The 26,629-nt window shown below is 34.7% G+C and overlaps 2 protein-coding genes across 2 annotated transcripts; both read left to right on the forward strand.

The window, feature by feature from the left end:
- Window positions 1-281: 281 nt before the first annotated feature.
- On the forward strand, window positions 282-20,327 carry LOC120625527. The gene is made up of 19 exons (XM_039892568.1): window positions 282-528; window positions 1,525-3,511; window positions 9,323-9,475; window positions 11,638-11,793; window positions 13,009-13,142; window positions 14,313-14,440; window positions 16,604-16,685; window positions 16,794-16,880; window positions 16,955-17,113; window positions 17,259-17,378; window positions 17,831-18,015; window positions 18,186-18,277; window positions 18,408-18,518; window positions 18,594-18,875; window positions 18,950-19,077; window positions 19,349-19,507; window positions 19,585-19,870; window positions 19,954-20,052; window positions 20,195-20,327. The coding sequence occupies exons 2-17, from the start codon at window positions 1,543-1,545 to the stop codon at window positions 19,792-19,794; spliced, it is 4,155 nt and encodes a 1,384-aa protein (XP_039748502.1). The 5' UTR covers window positions 282-528; window positions 1,525-1,542; the 3' UTR covers window positions 19,795-19,870; window positions 19,954-20,052; window positions 20,195-20,327.
- On the forward strand, window positions 20,149-26,629 carry LOC120625528 (sodium channel protein Nach-like). Its single transcript, XM_039892569.1, has 11 exons — window positions 20,149-20,368; window positions 20,453-20,550; window positions 20,696-20,798; window positions 21,219-21,387; window positions 21,556-21,701; window positions 22,057-22,156; window positions 22,236-22,512; window positions 23,040-23,178; window positions 23,602-23,708; window positions 25,411-25,594; window positions 26,461-26,629. Exons 2-11 carry the CDS (start codon window positions 20,457-20,459, stop codon window positions 26,570-26,572), a joined length of 1,431 nt encoding a protein of 476 aa, XP_039748503.1. The 5' UTR covers window positions 20,149-20,368; window positions 20,453-20,456; the 3' UTR covers window positions 26,573-26,629.

The raw sequence follows: 26,629 nt of genomic DNA on the forward strand, positions 1-26,629 counted from the left end.
ACTTTTCTTTCAGTGTGTGTACAATAATATTAAAATAGGGAATTGATTTATCTAATCTAATATAAAAATCTAAAAAGGGAATTAAGTACTACAATAAGTTCTTCCACTTTTTGGTTTATTGAAAATTTCTTAAATAATAAGTAGTAAAATCTCTGAAATCGACTTTCATGGCATAGACTGGAAAGGACAATATAAAGAATTAAGTCAATGTCACTGTCAATAACAAATGTCAAACTTTTAATTATCTTCATCGCGAACTGTAAATTTATGAAGGTCCCTATGAAGTATCAACGCCATGTACTGCAACAAAAACTTTGCGTACTATATTTTTAATTCTTAGTAACTTAAGGATAATCAAAACTTTTGTATATTGCGTTAGTTGTTGAGATTGACTGTAAAGTGTAAACTGTGTGTACTGACTGTAATGTGTAACTATTTGTAAAGCTTCAAATTAGTGCTTGGTGATCTATCCATCACGATTGAATGTTGATTCCAGTTGCTATTCTACTTGGGTCGTTTACCTACTTGGTATGTATTGACAGTATTATTAGCAATTTTTATATACTTAAATCGATAAAATGCATGATTTATTTCTACAATACAAAATCTGGATGATTAAAAAAAGTTTACTTTACGTACATATAATTTTCTAATGGAAACCCCCATGACTTTGTCATCTATATCAAGGAATTAATGACTAAACTAACTAGCCTTCATTTATAAATGTTCGGTAATTAAGTAAATGGCATGTAGTAGATTAATTTAGAACTTTGTATTGATTTTAATACTCCATATGCTGCAATGTTACTTGGGAATACATTAACAAATATTAAATTACAATCATGTGGTGTTAGATAAGAAATCGTTTGTAACAATATTTGCACTTATTGATAACATGTAACTATGAAATCAACTTTTACCCTAATATTATTGAAGTGTTACTTGGATTACAAAATAGCATGTTGATCAGACAAATAGAAGTATGTCATAGATCAGATAAATATGTAAGGCAGAGCAAGAGTTTCTTCCTATAAGGTAAATTTATAGCAGCTATTTCATTAGTTTTTCCTATGACATACATACATGTCCCATACCTTGCAATTTACGTTTTCATCATGCATTCTCCAAAAACTGGGCAGGTCTCCAAAATATGAATATTTTTGGTAACTAATCTTGTATCAACTTAGAACTTTGTAAGAACTAATAAAAATAAAAATGCATTGGTTTGAATTTTAAATTAAATTTACTTAATTAATGTGCTAAAATATTTAATTCGGATAATTTAAACTAGTTTGTTGGGTGTGGTGAAAAAGAGCTCTATCCTTTTTTTCTATAAGATTCCCTAAGAAATAGCTACCAATAGTTTTGACACTCTTGCACTTTTGGGACTCTGAAAATAAATAGAAAGATCTGATCATGCAAGGTTACATAGTTAATTCCCTTATAAGCACAACACACACCCTACCATATTGGTTAAATTTAGTACAATAAATCGAAAAATAATGTTTTTTTCGTTCTTTACAGATCTAAGTGACCATAACAATGTTACGGTTTCTCAGCAGAAGAGGGCGTTCTTCTAGCCAGACACGCAACAAGCAAAATCAGAAAGCCTCTATCAACAAAAACCTTATACAATGCAAGGTAATGCTTCTCGATGATACTGATTTATCTATTAATCTTTCTAAAAAGGCTAGTGCTGGTGATTTATATGAACAAGTATTTTATTCCTTAGATTTGATAGAGAAGGATTATTTTGGGTTACAATTTACTGATACAAATAATGTAAAACATTGGCTGGACCCAACAAAAACAATCAAAAAACAAGTAAAAATAGGTCCGCCATACACTTTAAGACTGAAGGTGAAATTTTATTCATCTGAACCTAATAACTTAAGAGAAGAATTAACTAGATACCAGTTCTTTTTACAATTAAAAAAAGATATTTTAGAGAGCAAATTAGAATGCCCACACTCTACAGCAGTAGAATTAGCAGCATTGGCCTTGCAGTCGGAGCTTGGTGACTTTGATGAGTGTATACACACACCTGCTACTGTATCAGAGTTCAGATTTGTCCCAAATCAAAGTGAAGAAATGGAAATTGAAATATTGGAAGAATTCAAAAAATGTAAGGGTCTTTCTCCAGCTCAAGCAGAAGTCAACTATCTTAACAAGGCAAAATGGCTTGAAATGTATGGTGTTGACATGCACATTGTCCTCGGCAAAGATGGATGTGAGTATCATTTAGGTTTAACTCCTACAGGCATTCTTGTATTTGAAGGACCGCAAAAAATAGGATTATTTTTTTGGCCCAAAATCAGTAAGCTGGACTTTAAAAAGAAGAAATTGACTTTAGTGGTTGTTGAAGACGATGACCAAGGTCGAGAACAAGAACACACATTTGTTTTCAGACTTCATAATGAAAAAGCCTGTAAACATCTTTGGAAATGTGCTGTAGAACATCACACTTTCTTCCGTTTACGAGCCCCAGTTAAAGGGCCATCTGCCAGACAAAACTTCTTCAGAATGGGTTCGAGATTTCAATATTCAGGTAAAACTGAATATCAAACTACACAGCAAAATCGTGCACGTCGAACGGTTCAATTTGAAAGACGTCCTAGTCAAAGATTCGCGCGGAGGCAAAGTCACGTTTTAAGAGAACGTGAAAAACAAAATACAACAACAAAATCTGATACTTCCTCTCAACCAGAACCCAGTACATCAGCTGAACCTACTGCTCCGGCCATTGACGCTTGTCTTGATACTTTATCGAGAAAGAGTAGCGCTAAATCACAGAAATCTACTTTGGTCGAATGTGATACTAGACCTATTGAAGTGGGAGAACCCTCAACAAAGAAAGTTATCAGTGATGAGGGTCCAGAAGAGTTACTAATTTCGAAAGATGATGCCATCAGCAACAAGATTCTATTCAAGATGGATAAAACTAATATTGAAGAAAAGAAGAGCAACTTGTCACAGTTAGTGATTAACAAGCCATCTTGTAACTGTTCACCAGTTGCTGAATTTAATCCATTAAATGATCTTCTAATGAGCTTAGTTAAAGAGAAATTAAACAGTGATGATTCAAAGAATGAAGTTAAAAAAGATCAGTTGGATTTAGTTGATAACGAAGTGCCTAACAACCAAACAAAATGCTACTTGCCGTCTACCAAAAATTTACCGCCAGGTCAGCTCAAATGCAATAATATACTAAAAGCTCGAGAAAGTGAAGTTAAAATTATCAACGAATCAACAAATATTAATTTATCGATTCCGTCTACACCGTCGCCGAAAATCTTAAATGAAACAAACCCAAACAATTCCCAATACGTTTCTATAGTCGTGGTTGAACCTCCACGGACGCAAACAAAAATGGCATCTCCGAAACCTGTTGAGAGAAATGAAGGTTTAGTTCCTAAATCTCAACCGATTTCATCTCTTTCGCCTTGGCTCGTTACATCAGAACCCAGCTCCCCATCTGGCATAGGAGAAAAAGAAATTACAATAATCCACCGCAAATCCGTTATAACTACCCAACTTTAAAAACTGCACATACTCATATTTATAAATTGCGCTAGCGATACGTAGTGTTTTGACTATTGCTGCTTCATTAACAACTAAAAGAAACTTCGTTTATAAAAAGCTTTTTTTCCGTTTTTAATATCTTTTTAAGTAATTATTACCCGAAGAACATAAACTAAAGCGTGACGTGCTCCGAAATTACTGAGTAATTTCAGGTGGCAGTGATCGAAGTGAGTGAATTGATATTGTGCCTTACAAAAAACACATTTTTACATTTAGAGCAGGTGCCTAAAGGATAAGAGTATGCAAAAGTAAGGACTAAAGCTATGCTCAGGTTGTCGTACCTGAGACCCCAAATAACAAAACGACAGGATATTTGGTGAGCGATAAATGAGCTTGTCAAATTACAGTCATTTTGCAATCAACTCCATCCAGCTAGCTCCTGATATAAAGAAGAGTTCCATTTTCCATTTCACTTTTAAGTTTCGAAAGAAACCTAAAGCGAGATGCTTCACATTCTTTGCAAACATTATATCTAAGTGATTTATCTATTTAGCTTGCATTCCATAAGCTGTGTTTATAAATTACAACTCCACTAATATTAATTGTACTTAACATAATTTTACATAACCAATTTAATATTTAATATTTAAACAGTTCCAGCATGGAAAAATTCTATTATTAGGAATATAAGTTAGCCGTTTTTACAGTATTATTTCAAGTAAAGATACTCATTGAAATACTAGCCATGAAACAATTCGAATATGACAAATAATTTATTTACAATAATGTTTTAAATGGTTACAATCAACAAACTAATTTGCATATTTTAAACGATTTCAATGACTTTCAGACTTAAAAAACTTATTTATTTATTGATTTAAAGAAGACAGGTTAACCTAACAAGTACTGTATTTGGCAATAAGTAGTGCCCTTGATTTCAATGGAATCCTCCCATCAGATCCTGACTTGGTGACAACGGGAACACGTTGAGAGACACGTTCAAACAATAAAATAATTTTCCAAAGCGGTATAGCGCATATAAAAAAATACATAGTTTAAACATAGATTTTTTTAGAAGTCTGCATAAAATATATAACAAAATATTCGCTAATACAGCCGTGTGTATGACTGTATACATATGTATACTTTATTTACTTTATTACATGTGAAAGATTTCTTACCGTTTATTTAATATAGAATTTAAGCGGTGGTGGTAAATATTAACATGACAAATTAGAACTCTTTTGACATAGGAATGTAAACAGTCCCCTTAATCTTTATCTTACGAGCACGCACTAAGCTCGTGCGTTTGTTCATTGCTAAGCATTTAAAATGACAAATGACAAATGTCTGTTCATCAAGGAACGCCAGGGCCATTTTTCAAGAAAAACTAGTTGGTTTGATTACCAGGACTAATTTTAAGTCCTATTAATGTTGGATCTTATGATTAATCGCACTTCAGACATCACTTCACATTAAAGGCTATACCTATATTGTTAATTGAGCCGAATGATCTCTATAAAAGTTACAGAATAGGGGGATATTCATAGTACTTAAAAATGTAGCGTATCGTAGTAGTGTATATTGTAAAATTATAGGCCGTCCGTAAATCATATCGAATATTTTTAACCTTTACAATAATTAGTGAATATTTATCAGTACAATATATTTTAAACAGTATTACGAGGAGTAAAGTGAAACAGGTGCCATAGATACTTATTCAAACTTTTGGAATTATTTTTATAATTACCTAACTAATAATGCAGCTAGTTTCTTCAATAAGTATTTTATGAGGACGCTTATAAATAACTTGCGACATTTGAAATTTGTTGATCAAACAAAAAAAAAAAACATTCCATAGGATATGTAAACAAATAATGGCACATAATTCAAGGTAGAAAAACTCAGTATTGTACATTTATCCAAAAGAATCTATGTACTATTGTTGGATTTTAATCATTTCTTATTAAATCAATCAGAAATGTTTGGTTACCGTTTAGTTTAATATAATATTATTAATGTCATAAAAATCCGTTACTTTGTAAACCTTGATCTCCGTCCTACACAGCCAGAGCGTTACTAAAAGTAAGGTCTTTCGAGACTAATCGAAACATTCCTTCAATTCCATTCTAAAGCCATACTGGTTTTTGCCACAGATTTTTTTTTATTTTGCTCATTTGATACCTTAAGACTGATCAGTAATCAATTTGGTGCCTTGTTATAAAATTAGTTATTTATTGATATGACAACTAAACATTCCTTTTTGTTAAAATTTTACATTCAAGTTTCTTGACGCACGATATGTTACTGCTAAGAGGTTACTGCAAAACAAATACCCTGTTACGTGTGTTTTGTAATAATTATATATCTAATCTGTTATAAATTAAACTATGGTGCTCTTAAATATAAATTAGTAGTTGTACTAAAAGAATTCTATTAAAGTATTTCTGATACTACTGCTCAATTTAAAATTCTAAAATATTGTAATATTTTGCACTATTTAGTGCTATGCAAAGAAAATGTACTTTTATATAGTTAACAATACATACCCAGTCGCAGTGTTTTTTTGACAAGCCTTAAGAAGTATCGGCTTTAAGATCCAGCAATGCATTTTCGCTTAATTATTTTTATGCTACATCAAAATTTGTGCCTTTGAAATAGACCGCTAAACTTTTTATTGTTCTTAGCTTAGAATAATTGTTATTATTGGTATGTTTCTTATTTACAAAGATTTTAAAGTTTATGTTATATCTAAGGCTGTATTCTGTATTCAATCATGTTAAACTTACTGGTGCTGATTTAGTTGTAGACTAACCTGATAACTAACTGTTCTAAAAATTTTGCCATTAAACCAGTGGGGTTGATGTTTTCAAATTACATTTACCGATAGGTTAATTTTATTTTATTGTTAAAAATTTTCAAGCTATTTGCAGTCTAAATTAAAATTTTTATACAATCCGGAGTTGGATTTGCTCAACCTCAGTCATTTGCAACGGTGCGACAAAATTCTTAAGGGCTAAAATTTTATCTAAATAGATTCCTTACAAGTGTTGCCTTGTGATCGATATAATATTTAAACAATGATATAAATATAAAAACATAAATGCTCCACAATTTCACCATTACTGTTATAGCTTTTAGTTGAGCAATAAAGTCGCTGTCAACATATCCCAATGTTCATGATTTTTCCGTTGAAAAGACCGCACTACTTTTATATCTATTGGTTTGGTTTAGTATATACTATAACGTACGTACAACCGGATTGGCACCACTATGTTAATTATTATGTTGTTTTAACATAAATCGTGTAACTGGAGATATATTATCGCATAAGAAACAGAATGTTAATTTCTGAATAATAATATTGCATTGAACTGCAAACTTCATTTAAATTATAGTTTAGATATTGCAATAGATGAGTAAGTTAAGATACGTATTTTACCAGCTGTAATATTTTACAGAGTATTCATTTTACATCTTCTCCAGCTCAGCTAGCATAGGCAGGGAACAATGCCGCGGTACGTATCATCAGCATCGATACGTACCGCGGCAAGAAGAGGGGTGATGAAAAATTAATCCTGTTCATGCTAGCCGTGTAACACAAGTTCTGTTCGCAGTGGTGTTGTTTTCAGATGTGCAGTTACATATAAATATATTATTATACTATTTGAATCGAATCCGTTCTTAACAAATAATGCAATAAAAAGGTTATATCTACATATTACATGTTAAAAAGGAAGAATTATCTTGTAATGAATTTATAATTTTCAATATAACTACTCATCATATTGAAAGTTAATATTAAATACTTAAAGGTAATTCTAATTCTCAATGTGTATATTTACTTAATAAAATTTGTTTATCGGATTTGAATATTAAATTAAAGTTTACCTTAAAAATTTCTTTTTATTGTTTTTATTTACCGACGTCTGCTTGTCATGTCTGTTATGTTATGACTTATAGATCGTGATATCGGATATATTAGCGCCGTTCTGTGCAATACAAGTTAGCAAACTAGAGCTGTTAGCTATTGTTTGGATTACAATAGCAGGATTTTGTGCTTGAAATATAGATAAGAGATCTATATTTCAAGCATTCAAATTTTTGACTTCGTGATCAATATAAAACCACACATGCTTTGAGGAAGGTGAGTGAACTGATTGCAACACTCATTTTATAATCCTCGCGTTACTGAAAGGTTCGTTATTCACAATAAGCTGTGAGACGAAGATTATAAGTACGATACAGTCTCAAAACACACGGATTTTTCACCGCACTAGAAATACAATAGACCCGCAAAACCGCTACAGGATTGGACCTAGCGATTTGTTAACGGCCCATTATTATTTTAATTACAAAAATTATAACGGGGAAAAAAGATGTTTATTCCGGTTAATGTGCGATGTAGTTTGTTACAGATCGTAAATAAAATCGATTGTGAAAATCGTATTGCTATTGCTATTTGCTTTATTTAGTCCGTCTCAACTCCAAAATAAATATAGGAAAGCATAATTCGTAACTCACGTGTTTTACTATTTCATCGTATTTATAAATTATTGCGACATTAGTTATGACACCCCTAAGAGCTGTCAGAATTGACGTCACAAAACGTACATTTAAACTTGTGCATTTTCGTAGTTGTCAACTGCGGAAATCCTACTAACATGTATGTAAGTCATCGATATCTGTGCCTAGCCATTGTGCCTTTGTATTTTGCATGGTATTATTGTGACATGAATTTTGACACCTCTTTAAATAGTTGTCAGAATTTACGTCACAAAAAGTACATTTAAACTTGTGCATTTTCATAGTTGTCAACTGCGGAAATACTACTATCATGTATGTTAGCCATCGATATCTGTGCCTAGCCATAGTGCCTTTGTATTTCGCATGGTATTATTGTGACATGAATTTTGACACCCCTTTAAATAGTTGTCAGAATTGACGTCACAAAACGTACATTGAACCTTGTGCATTTTCGTAGATGTAACCCGCGGAACTACTACTAACATTATGTTAGCCATCGATATCTGTGCCTAGCCATAATGCCTTTGTATTTTGTATGGTACTTAATTATTTTTAAATAAGTAAAGATATATCAATATAACGTATCTTATTAAAGTATTACCTACTATATCTGAATAAAATTATATTTGAGACTTAAAATATATATGTTTCTTTCATTCATTTAGAAAAGTTATACCTATTCGAGCGGTGAGTCCCCTAGAGCCTAGTGGTTAACACTTCGGCTTCTCATGCGAGGGCACAGAGTTCGAATCTCGGCACGCACTTTTTGAGAGAGAGGTGTTCTCTAATGGGGTGACCATGATAATGATACCTATTCAGCACAATTTCCAAAAATACGGAAACAATAAATGCTCTCACGTGGCATTAACCAAAGATAATACCAACACTACGTTATGAAAATTGAAACATGGTTGGTTGGCAGCAAACGTAAAATCACTGATTTGCAACTCGTATCCTGAGAACGATAATTCTGAGTACCGCTTGGTTTCCAGAGCCAAGATTAAATATAACAAACATAATGTAATAGTTACGCGACTAAAAAAACTCTACTTAAAAAAAAAAAAAAAATGGCACAAAATTGAAAATTTTCTGACACTTAAAAAAATTATTAAATGTCATTGAATTCGTTGATGAATAGAAATTTCTTATAGAGGACGATTTCTTTTAGTGGTGTCTATCATGAAGAAATCTATGGATAAAATGTCGTCAGATAAATCCACCTCTAATTATGACCTGCTATACTCATTCAAACGGTATTTTATTAACAATTTGGACTCCTATCACGGAGAGTATTACTTAAAGGAAGTTTCTAAAGTCTTGTTGAGAAATGCAGCTGTATCTTCTAAGCAGTCGTCACAAACCATTATAGGAGAACACGTGGAGCATTTATCACTTCTACCTCCAGAACAACCATATGAAATCATAGGTACTCATGTGATTTTACAATAAAGGAGCACTCTTTTTTTTTTAAATTCTAATTGCCGTCAATTAACAAGCAGACGACTGGTGGCCATAAAACAGGTTTATAGCACGGCAAAGGTCCGCGGTTAAAATCTGGCTTCTCTGAAATCGTCGGAAAACAATATCTCGATCTGAAGATTTATTTTCAACTAATTTTCTAACACTTTTATTAAATAAGTTTTATGACCGATGGCGCAATGCTGACCGCTGTCTTATGTGTGTTGGTTCCGGGTTCGATTGCCAGCAGTGGCGTGCTCTTCATACATGCACAAAAGCACTGCATACCCTAAATTTTTTGTATAACTCATAAAGGGGAAGGATTTTTCAATTTTATGCCATCTTCCTTCTTTTTGCATACCCTGGTCCAAAATCCTGTGCATTCCACTGCAGACGACTTATCTGATGGTAAGTGGAAAACACCTATAAACAGAGCAACACTTCGCAGCGCATGCAAGTATACCGTCCTACAAAGTGTCACATGCCTATTTTACTATGCTCTATTACTTATTCTCCGCTATACGACTCTATAGTAGGTTTTTTTTATATATAAGTATTAATCTCATACATATATTTCTTGTGTGCGTGTGTATGTCACTGAACTCCTCCTAAACGACTGGACCGATTTAAATGAATTTTGTAGTGTGCATATGGGTGGCACCCTGGATGGTTTAGACTCACAAATCAGCCCGACAGATGGCCCTGGAGTCCGCTAGTATATATATATATATATATATATATATATATATACTAGCTGTTGCCCGCGACTTCGTCTGCGTTTAATTTTTTTATATATAACATGTGACTGTCAATTAATTATAGACAAATAATTTGCAATAAAATAATATATACTATAATTAAAGATCTAAGCTATCCTATCTCTTAAGTTGGACCAGACTGCTCACGGTGTGCCCATTTAATTCAAAATCGGTTAAGTAGTTTAGGAGTCCATCGCGGACAAACATCGTGACAGGAGATTTATATATATTAAGATATATATATATATCTCCTATATATCCTCCTGGCCGTATCCGATCACAGCGACTCCTTCTAGCCATTATGAGCGTACCTGATGTGCTCTCCAGTGACTGGCATAACCTCTCTTTGTTTTAAACGTGCGATCACATTGACAGCACGTCAGTACTCCACCAATTATATTGTAACTCCGATACTTTTTTATTTACGGAGTGTCTCCATCGCGGCCGATCTTCAAGATATCGCAAGTTTTGCCCGTCCTGCTTACGTTTCCCAACCTGCAATTCGGAGTAAAATATGCGCTTAGCCACTCTTTCTTCACCCATTTTGGATATGTGTCCACACCACCGGAGTTGCCGCCTTATTATATAAGCCTCAATCCTTAATATATATATATATATACATATATATATACATATATATATAACACCACCACCATATATATATAACCTTTATACGAAACCATTCGATTTAAGCTCCAACACCAGCGGGTTTTTTACTAATTTAGAAGAAAACATAGGTATTTATCTACATTAAGATATTTCTTAATTTAGGTTCCTACCTATTATAGAAGAGGTGGTATTTATAACACACTGTGTAATTACTTTTATAGTATATTTGAGTGTTTCATATTTTTTCTTACCTGTCTTACAATGTTCTTTTCGTTATTTTTAAGTGAAAATTAAGTTAACAATTTATAAAAAAATGTTGATAACTACAATAAGAACATCGAGTTTAATAGGTATTATTCGCTATTTCCATATTTAAAGCATCGTATCATCAACATTACAAGACACTGCTGTCCTCTTAGAAAGAGGACGGTTTAGGCCGTAACGTAGTCCACTCAGTGAACCCGTTACAATAGTAACATATTAAAATAGTGAGTCCACCATGCTGAACTCATGCGGATTGGTAGACTTCACACGCCTTTGAGAACATTATGGAGAACTTTCTGGCATGTAGGATTTCTCACGATGTTTTCCTTCACCGTTAAATTAGGTTCTATTTAATTAAATAAAACGTACATAACAAAAAAATGTAATGACTTTAAAGGAAACGTAGTATACCTACCGACCTATCGTTTTACCTTTTTATTCTATTATTCTTTTATATTTCAATTTATGTAAATGCTACAATAACCTGCCTTCTGCCTAGGTACCGTTGTGAACCCCAAGGTCAAGTCTTTGGATAGCGTCGCCCGGATTGTTCCAACAGCCGATTGTTTGCCTCAAATGCTTACATGTGGGACGGTTATCTTTGATATAAGCTATAGCAGAGACGAATTGAAAATTGCTATGGATTATTTGAAATGTTAGTAAGCATAAATACATTTTTTTATACCACTTAAACTTAAGCTTACACTGCAGACTCACCAGGTGATAAGTGATAACGCAGTCTAAGATAGTAATGGGTTGGAGGTATGGCAGTTATGATCCTTGATTGCCTAAACCGGAATGCTTAATCGCTTTTCGACACGTCTGTGGAGGAGTAACTAGGCTCGACCCAAGCCTCCCACCATATCGGACCAGATAAAATTAAATTATATATTCCCGGCCTGTCAGGGATCGAACCCGGGACCTTCCACATTTAAGACCGCAACGCTTACCAATGCGCCATGTGGGTCGTCAAAAACATCCTAAGTACCTTATTAAGGCCTATTTTAATCCTTAGGTATTCCACGATATTCTACGTATAAGTAGGTAGACTGTAAGGCTTCGCGTTTGCATTGGTGTGGTATTACAGGCGTTATAATGTGTAACAATAATAGTTATTATAAAAACGCGACGCCGCGCGTGGTGAGTGAAATCATATGACATTTAGGTGTTTGGTATTGCATAGGATTTACACAATTATTTTTAACTGACATCCTTGAAAAAGGAAAAGTTTATCAATACAGATGTTTTTGAAGTATGTTTATTTATTTATTTATTAAGTTACACCAACAGCTTGTTCACAATGCATACTAAAGGAAAGTTACAAATATTTTATTTCTAATCAGTGTGACTAGCCACTTAAAGGTTTGAACAGCATTAACTACAAAATGACCGATTGTAACACTACAAACCATAATAAAAGATACTTACAACAAGATACAACAATGTTCGGGAATTTGCGATATTCTTTTTTTTCTCAAGAGGGGTTGTTTCCGAAATGATCCCTTTTAAATATCCTATAGGTCTGATGCCGAGTTTAGGAGACAGAATGCGGAACTCTTCAAAAAAATTACACCTAATCAACCGCTTTGCTGCTATAGCATATAAATATGCATTGCTTAAGCACACACACGACAAAGCATCATGCCTGTAATCTCGAAAAGGTTACTCATATGTATTAATTTTATCGGGTTACACCCACATTTTCTGTCATAGTTTGTTGTAGTTGTTTCACATGTTTTCGCGACTAGAAGCTAGTTGTAGCATTATTGCAATAGTTATCTTGATTTATACAAAAAAATACTTAACGTTTGAGTTGGTATTCAACATTTATTTAAAAAGTTAGTTTTTTTACTATTTAAACCTGTTACAGTGTTAAAAGAGCTTTTTGAAAAGCAAGCACAAGATAATCCAGAATACGACGGAGACGCAGGCGACTCTAAAAAACGTTACCTGATTCTTATATCGACCGTAATGACATGGGCCGTTACTAAGCCATTAGACCCGGTAAAACTTTTTACAAACGATTACCTTTTGTTTGAATATAATCATTCATCATTGACTAGGTAGATAAATCACGTTATAACAATAGTAGTTGAACTCAAACTGTGCTCACATACCTTGCTGGAAGCGGTGACAGCACAGTAGGTAAGAGCTAGACTTCAATTACGGGTACCAGTTAGAATCCCAACATGCACCTCTTCTAAGTTATGTGCGTTTTAAGTAAATAAAATATTACTCGCTTCAATGGCGAAGGAAAACATCGTGAGGAAACCTGAGTGTTTTCCATTATGTTTTCAAAGGCGCGTGGAGTCCACCAATCCGCACTGGGCCAGCGTGGTGGACTACGGCTTTAACCCCTACTCATTGTAGGAGGAGACCCGTGCCCTGTAGTGGGCCGGTAATGGGTTGATATGATGATGATGACATTGTTGGGAAGGTTAACTCAATTCATTATGTTACACATCTAGATCAGATTCTAGCGTGTAGAATTTGTCAAGTATGTCAGAATTTGGTTTGTTTAGAAATCAACGTTGTACACTTTAAAGGCCTTTAAATAATAGTTGTCGTATTCTATCCTTTCTACGAACTTTTCCAATAGTATAAATTATAGTTCTCCTAAAACGTCAAGTTTTTCTATTTTATTGGATCTACCTGTGTCGCCCTAGCAATTTAGCTAATTTAATATGTTTAGCTATTTTAATATAGTTTCGTGGACCGATGTGAGTAGATCTCAACATCTAGCGGCTATAGATTAGATTAGCCTTAAGTAGGTCTGGGTTTCAGGTCGCTAACTTCCGTTGCTCAAGTTACTTGGCGTTCCGGTACGCCGAACGTATAGGTTAGCCGTTTTATCTTAGATTTTACCTAATGCCACTAGTATCATTTAATGAAATAATGTTAGATACAGACTACGAAATCAATGATGTAGAAATCATTTTATAATTTAAGGAGATAGAGAAACTAGGATATTATAAAGGAATAAAGGTATTTTTGCCATTGTGATTTTATTTCGTTCACAAAAATTTGCTTAAAAAATATTGCTTATTGTCGAAATTCTAATTTAATGAGGAAAATTTCAAGCAACAAAATAGTAAATTCGTTTCACTCTAGAAGGCAAAAAAAAAACGAGTTTCGGAATGTAATTTTGTAATTTTGTTATCTGCTTTTATCAAGGATACCCCAGATATGCCTTTCATCGAGACGGATTTTCGTAAAAGAAAGCCACACCCAAACTACAAAATGCATTATGATGTCGAAAACGAGGTTATCGGTATTGCTAGGAAGTATAGATCACAAATCAGGTGAGTTGTGAATAACACTAAAGAATTAAGTAAATAATTTAAGTTATTTAATAATGTAAGTAACAAAAAAAATAAGTGATTTTTAGAAAGAGAGTTGAAAATTCGTAGAATTTTAAATTGAAGAACGAATTATTATTATAACATTACAAATGGTTAAATTAGGAAAAAAAAGGAATTTTAAACATGGTCAAGATTTTCGAAGATTGAAACAGAAAGCCTTCAACGGCCTGCATTATCAATTTCATTCGTAATCCGTGCAATAGTTACCAAATCTTCGTTTGCATTTCAGAAAAAATACTGGTCGCATTTTGGCCCCCAGAATGAAAGGCCCAAGTGCGACCAGTGCCTCTAACTTTTAGGAGGTATGTGCGTTTCAAAAAAATTAAATATAAAACAAAACTTGAGGAAATCTGCATGCCTAAAAATTCTCTATAATGTCCGCGTGCGAAGTCAAGTCATAATCAAGGCGTGTGGAGTCTATCAATCTGCACTTGGCCTTCAAGGACTAAGTCCTTATCATTCTAGGACGAGACCTCTGCCCTGCATTGGGCAGTTATGTGCTTGTATGATAACAGGTCGCACGATCTTACTTTGCCGAACAAGACATACTTTTTTTAATTTTGAACATTGATAATCTGAAATGACAGAGCTATAGTCATCGGGTCGGGGGTCACCTACGGAGGCCGCGAGGACGTGTTGTTCTACTGGTTCGAAAAGGCATGGGAATGCGAAAAACTTCTGCCAATTCTAGGTCGTGGTGGCAACGCTGTTCCCCTAATCAATGTTCAAGACCTTGCTCAGTAAGTGAAATATATTATGTATCTAATTTAAATTTTCGTTGACCTAAAAAAGACAATTTTGCTGATTTTACTGGAGACACCATAAAGATTATTTAAGTAAACTAATCAGTAGTATCTTGAACGTAACGCCAGGTTAAGGAATATTTATTTTAAGTTATGCACTAGAAAAAGTTAATACTTATTCTTCGCTCTCAAATTTTCGAGGCCATAATTAGTGGTACTTATTTTAAAATGATAGTAAGCCATGCCTGCACGGCTAGCATAAGCAGGAGATACATTTTAAATCTCTTGACAAGGGATAAAATTAATGTCTCCGCCTGCCAAAGCACGGAAGCAAGAAATATGGTGTAACTTTTGACAGTCGCTTTAACTTCGCAGATCACATTAGCGCAGCGCGTAACAAGGCTGCGTTCATCCTTGGTAGACTCTACCCCATGTTGAACAGGCGTAGCAAGTTGCCACTTCGTCATAAAGTGGCACTATGAAACTTGTGTCCGCCCCATCATGTCATATGTGAGCTTCGCCTTCGCGTTTCGTCCTCCCTCCGCATATAAGAGATTCCAGGCTCTCCAAAACCGTTTTCTGCACAGCGTCTTCGCATGCACAGGTCCCCGACTTCTGACGTCATCCGGACGTGGGCTCACACCACGGTCTCGCAAGCGTGCGGACTAATCACCATCCGTAACCCTTTCACTCCAATCGTCGCCCGAGCCGAGGTTCGGCCTCACATGAGGCGCCCTCAGGCCGACGATCTCTTCGCTTCTTCGAGCCCTAGGGTTCAAACCCTTCCAGGCAGAGAATCTGGTATTTCCACTTTAATGGCCATGCTCGGAGACTAAATAAAGCTGTGGGAGAATATAAAATTGGATCCTTTACCCTCCTCAAACTACCCTCCTAAAAATGTCTCCTCCCCATGATAGCAATAATACAAAATATTTCCTCCATAGTTAATGCTTATAATATTGTGTATTGTATTCTTTGCCGATGCATTTTTGTGTCGGTTCACTGTTCTGACCTACAGACTAACATTAGTAAACACGCACGAGTATGTCATGTTACTGGTGGAATCGAGAGTTAATTCAACTCTTAACTCACAGAAATCATGTGTTAATTGTTTTAACTATTCCATATGTATTATTTAGTTGTATTATTTTTAATTGCTACAAGACGCGTTCTTGCATGACTTCATAAATGGTTCATTGGCTCCTGAATCCTAAGGCGTCTACATTGCGGGCATGTTTTTTACGTTATATATTCGCACTGATTCTTTAATGAGTGCGGAAATGCATTCTTGGAGCCTATTGTTATTCGCTTATCTTTTATTTATAGACAAAATAATAATGTACGCTAAGTTTTATTTCAGGATAGTTTACAATTTGGTGCTTGACTTTCCAAAGAAACTCTACATACTTGCAGTGGAGCAAAATGTTACAAAACAAAGAGAGGTTATCTGTTTTATTTAAATTGATTTAAGTTTTATTTTAAAATCGGATATTATAACTGAATTGATCAATTTAATAAATCATTCATACGACCATTTTAATATTTTGTAGATCATAAAACCTTTAGGGCGACTTGTGGGCTCTGGAATGTTCAAATGCATACCGCCAGAAGATACTTTCTTGATTCCGGAAATTGATGTAAGTATCATTTTCAAGTGTCATTATTTTTATCCTTTCAATTCTAACGTCTGTGCATTGTGAAATCTTTTCAGCAAAGAATTTTCGATTTGATGACCTTGAATCTTAACATGGAACCCACCTTTATTGTCGAAACGATGGCACTACAATGGGTCTCGGAATTGACTTTTTCAGAAAACATTTCCGCTCTTATAAACCAATTTAAGAAAGAAAACGGATTAAAACCTTTTAAGGTGGACGATATAATTGCCTTAATTATTAAATGTTTAGAAAAATAATCGTTAAAAGTAGTTGATATGGATTTGTTTTGATTATACTTAACGTATATATTTATTTATATATAAAATATATAATAAAATCATGTGATGCTTATTGCAGGTTCTTATCTACGGCCCTCCAATTGTAGGCAAGACGACGTTGTCAAAGCTCCTTTGCGAGGCCTACGGTCTTCTTTATATATCTCCGGAAACAATTGTGAATGATATGATAGAAGACTTGGTATTTATAAAACTAAATTCATTTCTTCAAAATTAGGCTGTACCTAAAAGCGCTAGTACGCCCAGTTCTCAGTTTTCCTCGTCCAGTCATCCACCCACCTCCCCTGTTCTATTTATGTTGCTGTCTACTGTGCTCGAGAGTCTCACACCAGCTTGCTCGCAGTCTTCACTCGAAGACATTTCTGGTTCAACGGTAGGTATTCCTACGACAAGCATAGCAATTCATGATGTAGCCTATGTGTAGGATCTCGTTTCCAAGGAATTCGTTTTTAATTTTACTACTCCTAATGAATTTGTGGATTTGTGTTATGGTACTTTTCGTTCAGGATTTAATGGACAAATGTGGACACAATAACTGGCGATAAGATGGCGTGGAAGTGTATGAACTGGTAGTTTGTAGGTAATAAGTTTAAGAAAAGTTTAAGAGATAAGTAAGATAAAGAATTGTTACAGTCTTGGCGCGTAAATTATTGGGAGAGGGGTGAAACAACTGATTTGCCTATGCTGAATGGCGAAGAAGATGATGGGGCCTCTGATGTCGACGATACCGACGAAAAGGAAGGCATGCAAGAGAACGCCAAACAAAACCTTGCTTTATTAAAATCAGGACGACCGCTAGGCGAAGACGAAATATTAGGGTGTGTAGTCGGAATCAATTTATCTAAGTAATTACATCATACTTACGAATTACAATAGAAATGTCGGTTATCTGCATGTCAAGTAGTTATTTTATATTATAATTCTAAATTATTTATGTACATGAAATATCGTATCGATTGCCTCAGTATATTTTTTTCCTATTTTATAGATATATACGCCAAAGACTTTTATGTCGAGAAGCCTTAAACAAAGGATGGGTGCTAGATGGTTTCCCAACAAACCTGACACAATGTTCTGTGTGTAAGATGCCTGCTATACCTACTTACTGTTCCCTAAACCTTCAATATTGCATATATATATATATATATATATATATATATATCTCTAGATTTTATCGATATAAAAACTAATCATTCCATGTGTTGCTTAGTATTTGAGAAAGGAGAAGAACAAGATTCAGATGCAGGCTTAGAAAACGATGAAGAACCATTTGATGAAGATGTCGATCTCTATAGTAATGTGCTGAAAAAAATGTTACCGGGTATTGTTATATTTCTGATGTCACTGCAATATCTTACATAAATTGTAATTAAAATTACTGAACATACACTTTTAGATATTATTGTATCATTGGATGCTACGGATGATTTTGTTTGCGAGAAAGCCATGCGTCAACCCGAAGATGATTTTCGATTTGACGAAGAAATGGTGTTGAAGCGTCTAAGTGAATTTAGAGCAGGCGATGCGCGTGATGTCACTCCTCTCAACTTTTTTGATGAGCTTGATCTCCATCCGTTAGTGGTGCCGGTTAAGGAGCACATAGATTATGCTATGAAAGGTGCCTATGCAGCTGTTGCTCTGCGAATGGGAAGACCATGTCGTTATGGAAAACTTATTGGTACGAACGAATATTTAATATAACACGTTTGAACTTCGACAAACCACTTAATTAACAGTTTTTATTTACCATAGCTCAAATTGAAGCAACAGAAAGAAAAGAGAAAAAAGAAATGGAAACTCTTCGTTCTAAAGAAGAAAGAGCAATTATAGAATTAGAAGAGAAAATGAAAGCAGAGCGTGAAGAGAAAATGGAATATTGGGTAAGAGAGGGTACCCAAACGAATATTATTGTAAAACGATTGATTTTTTTTTAGAATCATAGGAGTGTTTAATTTTCACTTAAAGTATCTGATTTTAAACTAAGCAATGTAAATTTTACTCTAGTTACTCCTTATTTATGTCTTTGTCTTATAGATAACCAAAAGAATATTGGTATATTGGTTCTGGTCTTCTTCTTAGATTAGTAGGGCAAAGATGCGCGCCACGAGATAAAAATATTTGTAAAATATTGTGTTGTTGTTTCCATAATAGTCGGAATTATACTCTCTCATGCGCGAAGAAGAGGAAGCTGCTCTAGCTGCTGCGGGAGAACCTATGAGGAACTACCTAATGAACAATATCTTTCCAACTTTGACCTCTGGGCTGCTAGAAGTAGCTAAGCTACGTCCAAAAGATCCCATTGATTTTCTAGTAAGCTTTTATAGTTTTTTGTAAATACTTAGGTATAGGGAAATAATACCTGAAATTAATAACTTAATGTGTTTCAGGCCGAATATTTATTTAAGTTGAATCCAAGTGGAAAAATGTTGGAGCCAGGTTATAATCTCCAAGCTGAAAAACTGTTAGGAAAAATCAAAATACTCGATGATGCACTTAAAGACTTGGATATTAAAATAGATCCATTATTACCACGTGACGTCGAATTTGGCGATTCTTCTACATCCAAAAAGAAATTCAATGAAATGAGTGCTTTGTAAACTTCGGAATAGTAGTAGATAAAAAACATCTTCATGATTTATTTATTTATTTATATCTTCATGATTGTATTAAACAGTATGTTTTTATCAATAAATTTAATAAATTAATTTTTATTGTACTGTTGTTCCTACTATTGAGTTAATAGGTACGTGTTTTAGGTTTGAAAGACAAATGGCCTTCTTTTGTTAATGGTCAATTATGCGGTCGATAGCTCTGATGTTATCTACTTTGCGTGATACCGTGGATATCGACCATCTGTAGGTATTAGCTTCTAATTTTAACAGTATACTATCCTGACACCAGCGATACTGCTTGGTGGTTTAAGGTAGTTAACATTATTTAAGGGATAATAATGAGGGTGTATCCCCAAGCGGTGCCGAAATATGGCCCTGGTTTCAGGAAACGTAAAAACTGGGTTGCGGAACAACCAATTCTAAAAGATAAACCGTCCAAAGATGGACCATTGTCTTTATTCGCAACCAGTCTAAGGCATCAAACAACAGAATTTTTCAACAATTCCACGTTGCATGGTGTTCGATATATTGCGGAGAAAGAACGACCGTTTTGCGAGAAGTAAGTGATTCCAATATTTCTTAATTCGTATGTGTATCATAAAAATCATACTATTATGATTTTATGTATTTGTTTCGTTTGCAGGTTTATGTGGTTCAGTTTTGTTGCTATAGGGGCTGTGGCTACTTGTATTATTATTGTAAGTTTATGGGAGAAGTTTCAGACTAATCCTACGATTACAGGCAAGTTGTTTTTAATTTTATTCTGTACTTTGGGAAAACTGTTAGGGCTTTCTAAATATTTTCTTTTTTCTTGTAAGTAGGTACATAAATGTCAATGACAATTATCAATCAATGACAATTTTTAATAAGGGCTGATATTTTATAGGCTTAGATACCGATTTCCATAACTGGGACGTTCCGTTTCCTGCCGTTACATTATGCGATCATAATCCAGTTGACGAAGAGTTGCTTCAAGCATACATTAACAAGTATGTCAAAAGTTTCAACTTTATAATATACTTAATTATTATTACCTGTTGCCTGGTTTACTTACTTACTTACTTATTATCCACGTTTGCTAGGTTTATTTAAATACAATTCGTCTTTTTGGGATACAGAAGTCTGTTACTCTAAGATTCAAGTTTTCTTTATGCAGAATTTCGTCAAGATCATTTGAGCTGTTAACTCAGGCACATGTAACTAGGGTTATTTTTCTTAAATCCTGCGGGAAAGGTTCCTGGGAGCTTTTCCAGGATGAAAAATATCCTCCTATGTCCATCTCCAGAATGAAAGCTATGCGCCAAACTCCATTACTATCAGTGCCGAGTTTATGCCGAACATAGGTAACAACCATGCAGACTAGCGCATTTACAATATGAGTGTGGATAATTTATTTTGTTGTTATTTAGAACGTGGGAATCCGACCCTCCCTCAAAAGCTCCAGACATGTTGCGGTGGCTAGCGTCATTAAGTTATGAATCTATTGCAAGCCGAGCTTCGGAATTTGTTAATGATCATTATATAATAGAAAACGGCCAGGTTGAACCTATTCTACGTCCTAAAGATGCTGTTTTCAGCGTAAGTATTATTTTTCATAAATTCTTAGGTACATCTTGCTGTCAACTTAACCTTACTTATACTGCTATCGGTTCAGTTGTCAATAAGAATTTCCTGACCTAGTTAGATTTACATATTACGTACCTTAATTGCTAATACAAGCATACATAAGAAATGTTATATTTAAAGATTGTAAGACACTGTGAAACATTGTTCTACGATTGCGAATGGAAAGGAGATTCCGAGGAATGCTGTACTTTGCTTGTGCCAGTGTTTACAGAAATGGGATTTTGTTACGCTTTCAACTCGCGACACGCAGAACGTTCATGGCCTTGGTAAGCTGTAAGAAAAACAAAAATCAATTTTTAAGTGAAACTTCTTAAGCAGCGATTCAATACTTTGGTTGGATTATTGAGACTTAAATTTCAAGGCCACGTTGGCATGCCGTTACATGGGAGGAAAAAAGATATAACGTAGAAATAAGAGAGCTATATACACTTAATATCTAATACAAATTGGTTTAACATAACTTCGCCCTTTACCATCTTAGGCTGCATCTGATAGTGAGATTAAAGTCAAGGGCTAATTTGTAGTGGAATAAAAAATTAAGAAGTTTCACATTGTGTCTGCTGGCAATATTTGTTATTTCAATAATTTTCTTGAATTTAATATTTGCGGAAACTTTTCTAGGCAAGCACAAAACGAACTCTTTACGGAAGCATTTATTCACGAAACTGACGCGAAGTGGTCCTTCATGTTCAATTCGTTTCGTAATGATACGACTATTGATGTACGTTTTCGATTAATCAATTAGTATTTTATATGGCTAAAGGTTTAAAATTAAATACTTGAGTTAACACTATTTTTAGATATACATACACTCTACGGAAGAAATGGCTGGTTTGGAGCAGAATGCTCAGCACTCTTGGGACCGTCGCGTGGAGAAAGTTTCCTTCTCCGTCAAACACACGTACACAACAGAAGATGCTCGTCAGCTCTCGATTCGCCAGCGCCGTTGCATCTTCGCTGATGAGCAAACTTTGGAAACTTCCAAGATTTACACTTATACAGCGTGTATGCGACAGTGTCGAATGCAGCGGGCTCGGTCCTTTTGCAAATGCGTTCCACACTTTTATCCTCACATAAGTAATTCTTTCTATTACCTACTGATTAAGCGTATGATTCATTTTTTTTCTTAATCACTATCTACAGGAAGTCATACTAATGCTTAAACCTACCATTCTTAGCCGACTTACAAAAATGGAGTAGGTTCTTATTCAAATCCTTATTTAAATTAGATTGGTAAAACAAAAAACATTCATCTAAATTTAATAGGTTAATATTAATTACTTATTAATACCTACTATAAATATTTATTTATTTCCACGAAGAATGAAATACACAGCACATTTCTGACGCACCAACCGTCTTAGAGCAATGTTTTGTTTTATTTTTTATCTATCCTTAACTGTACCGTTGCTTCCTATAAAAAGTTTGGAATTCTTTTATCTACTTTGCATTCTATGTGTTACTTAAAGGAATTTACAACGCATTTATGTGGATGACTACATCGCTAAACTTTTTAAATCCAGTTTTTAGTAGCATCTACTAAACATAACTAACTACGTGGATTTATTGATGTAGGTACTAATTCTCTAACACTAATTTTACAGAAGGCTATAAGTATTGCACTGTGAAGGAACTTGAATGTATAGCTAAGCATGTTGCTGCAATAACCGACGTGACTCGCTGTGCGTGTGAATTAGGATGTTCCCATACAGTGTATGAGGTTGAAAAACTTACAGACATCGAGTAAGTAAAAATATCAATATTTCGACATTTTACGACAGGTACTATATCTTTAAATACATAGTGTAAATCAAGTCGCTCCCACTGTTTGTATGCTTAGATCTTATAAACTCAGTACGCAACGGATTTTAATGCAGTTTTCAGCAATAGATAGAGAAGGTAATTCAGGAGGAAGGTTTTATGCTTATTATAGTAGCGAAAAGCTTAGAAATTCAAAGATTTTTTATTTGAAAAACATATTTTTGTTCGCTTACTTACATTGCAAACCCTCACTACACCACGATATATTAAATTTATGTACTACGAAATTGTACTATTTATCACTCTAAACTGCCCCACAATAGTATCTGCATTAAAACCGAGCGAAGCAGAGGCGGACCGCTAGTAGATAAGATTAAGTATGTTGATAAAGGAACCTTTTTGCAGTACCAACAAGGGCCCGTCACAAACTAACTCCCTTGAAACAGAATTCGTTTCTTGGCCCATGGTGAGGTACAAACGCGAAGTGCTTTTTGGTTGGGTCGATCTTTTAGGTTTGTACACATTTGAATTTTTTGCAACCCATATTTAAATAAAAATGATTAATACGAAATTATTATATATTCTTACCTTGTTACATAGTTACAATATGCACGTCTAATGTCACAGGATCCATAGGCGCCCCCTAAGGCGGCCCGCACACACGTAAATATTATTGACAATAGGCATTATGACTAATTTTGACAAACTGCCCTAAGATATTCGGAAGTATGAAATGAAATGAAAATGCACTTTATTGTATATTTAACAGAATGAAATTATAAACAAAAAAAACACTAAATATAACACACAGGTACAATGGGCAGTCTTATCGATAAAAAGCATCAAAAATATCTTCGGAAGAAGACCAATAAATAACTTATTTTTGCACAAATTAATCATATATTATGCATATTGACAATAATTTTGGACATAATATTGTTGAATTGAAGTATTTTATATTCTTGTATGTAATATAGTTTTGACGGCAGATTGGGCAGCTACCCTGCTTTCTGAGTCGTCCGTAAGGCCGTGGGTTCGATTCCATCAACTGGACAATATTTGTGTGATGAACATGGATGTTTTCAGTGTCTGGGTGTTTATCTATATATGTAAATTATTCATAAAAATTAATCATCAGTTATCTTAGTACCCATAACACAAACTACGCTTATTTTGGGACTAGATGGCGATGTGTGTATTGTCGTAGTATATTTATTAAATATTATATTATTTATTATTGGAAGAAAATATTGACTGTGTGCGGGCAGCCTTAAGAAATTCATCAAAAAAACAAATGAAGCAGTTAATCAAACGCTGCAATTGTTCGATTTAGTTAAAGATCCAATCTTCGAAGCGTGTGTAACACTAGCCCTAATGATCCTAAAGTTAGATTTGGCTGTTTGACAAATGAAAATATTCGGTGCTACAAAATAAATACGATTTTCTTACACAATAATCGTCATCATTATCAACCCATTAGCAGCACGGATCTCCTCTCAGAATGAGAAAGGTTTTAGGCCGTAGTCCACCACGCTCGCCAAGTTCGGATCGGTAGATTGCACACGCCCTTAGAACGTTATGGAGAACTCTCAGGCAGGTTTCCTCACGATGTTTTCTTTCACCGTTAAAGTAATATTTAATTGCATAAAACGCACAAAACTCCGCCGGGGACTCGGTCCCCCAGAAAGGCAAGCCAAAAGGTGGTATATTCAGAGTAAGTACCTACCTACTGTGCTCTTTGTCGCTATATTTTGGTTTATAAATTTTTATAGATAGCTGTTCTTTCTAAAAATGTTCTACTTATATTAATTAAAATCATGATTTTGTAGTAGGTTTCTACAAAATGATGATTCTAGATAATATAATTTGAACAATATTACAAAAAAGATGATAGCGGTCCTAGCTGTTAGTTAATATGATGATTATATTTAGCCTATATCTTCTGAACGAGATCGTACCGGAACACTAAATCGCTTAGAGGCACCTTTTCGTCGCTAGGGTGGTGACTGGTAACTTAGATACTGCCGAAGCCTCCCGACCAGTCAAAATGTAATAATTATAAATTTACAAATTGTACCTGCCGGGAATCGAACCCGGGTCCTCCAACCTAAAACACAGCTGCGCCTGGAGGTCGTCAAAGAGTAACGAACAATCAAATATGCTTTTAGACCAACGAGGTCAAAGGTATTAATACATGCCAATCTAATCTTACAGTATCCTTCGGTGGCATAGCAGGACTGTTCCTAGGATTCTCACTCCTTTCGGGCGTTGAGTTGATCTACTACTTCACGTTGCGTGCTTGTTGTGCGGTAGTGCGCGACGCGGACACACTGCGGCAAGAACGCGCAGAGCGTCTCGCCCGCCCGAAACCGCCGCACGACTTGAGCCTTGTGCCGTGGTATGGCTGGAAACATACTTGTAACACGTCACATACCTGTATCGTAGCATCTACCCTCATATATTTATGACGAGACGTCACTTTTTAAAACTTATTTTAAGAGCTGGCTCATTAAATAATTATAGTCCATTTTTTTAACTGTCTTAGGATAATGTGAACAATCGTTTCGTTTTTTTTAGTGTTAAGTCTGCTTTTAAATATGGAAAAGACAAACATACTACAGCCTCTTTTCTATTTTTAAAACATATTTTACGCCTAAAAGTTTCAACAATTTATTTAATTCTTAGAGGCCAAAATTAGACGACCTACCTTTGCGCTGCATGCGACAAGTAACAACTCTTACTCATGCCGCACTCCTTATGATTGGACGCACTCCTCTCACTAAAAACTCTTTCAAACCTGCATTGTTAAGTCTCATGCAAATCGCAACGGTCATCACTGTAGATGCAGGTTGGACAGTATAGTTCAGCATTCGCTAAAGACGTTACACCTACGATGGTAGAAATTATGTTCTACAAAAAATCATAAGTAACTAAAAATTTTGTTTTTAAATTACTGCTGTCCTTTTCACAATGTTCCACAAAGAAAATAATAGTAGTATTTTTTAACTTATGTACAACAGAATAATTAGCAGCATAATCTTCTCCGCGCTAATGTCCCAATGTGTTTGACATTTTGCTAAAACAGAGTTTCAGATTTGGCCTGCATATGCAAAAGGATTTCTATTAATTTACTCATTTTTTTAGAAACCAGAAACGGAAAGGCATAGAATAAAACGATTATGATACGTAGGCGACAGCCAACATGCCAAAAAGTCACCTATCCATTAACACGGCCGAATAATTTCACCTAATCATGTTCACCAGGTGGAAGCAGCCTCCGGTTCCGATGGACAAGCGACCTTTAAAGGTACAAGTTAAGGATGTCCAGCCACCGCAATATTCGCCGCCTCCCCACTACACAACGTATTTGCCTTGATAACAAGATTTTTCTTCAAAATATTTTAAACGAATTAAACTATTATAGCAACCTATA

Source organism: Pararge aegeria, chromosome 8 (assembly GCF_905163445.1).
Source record: "Pararge aegeria chromosome 8, ilParAegt1.1, whole genome shotgun sequence".
Lineage (NCBI taxonomy): Eukaryota > Metazoa > Arthropoda > Insecta > Lepidoptera > Nymphalidae > Pararge > Pararge aegeria.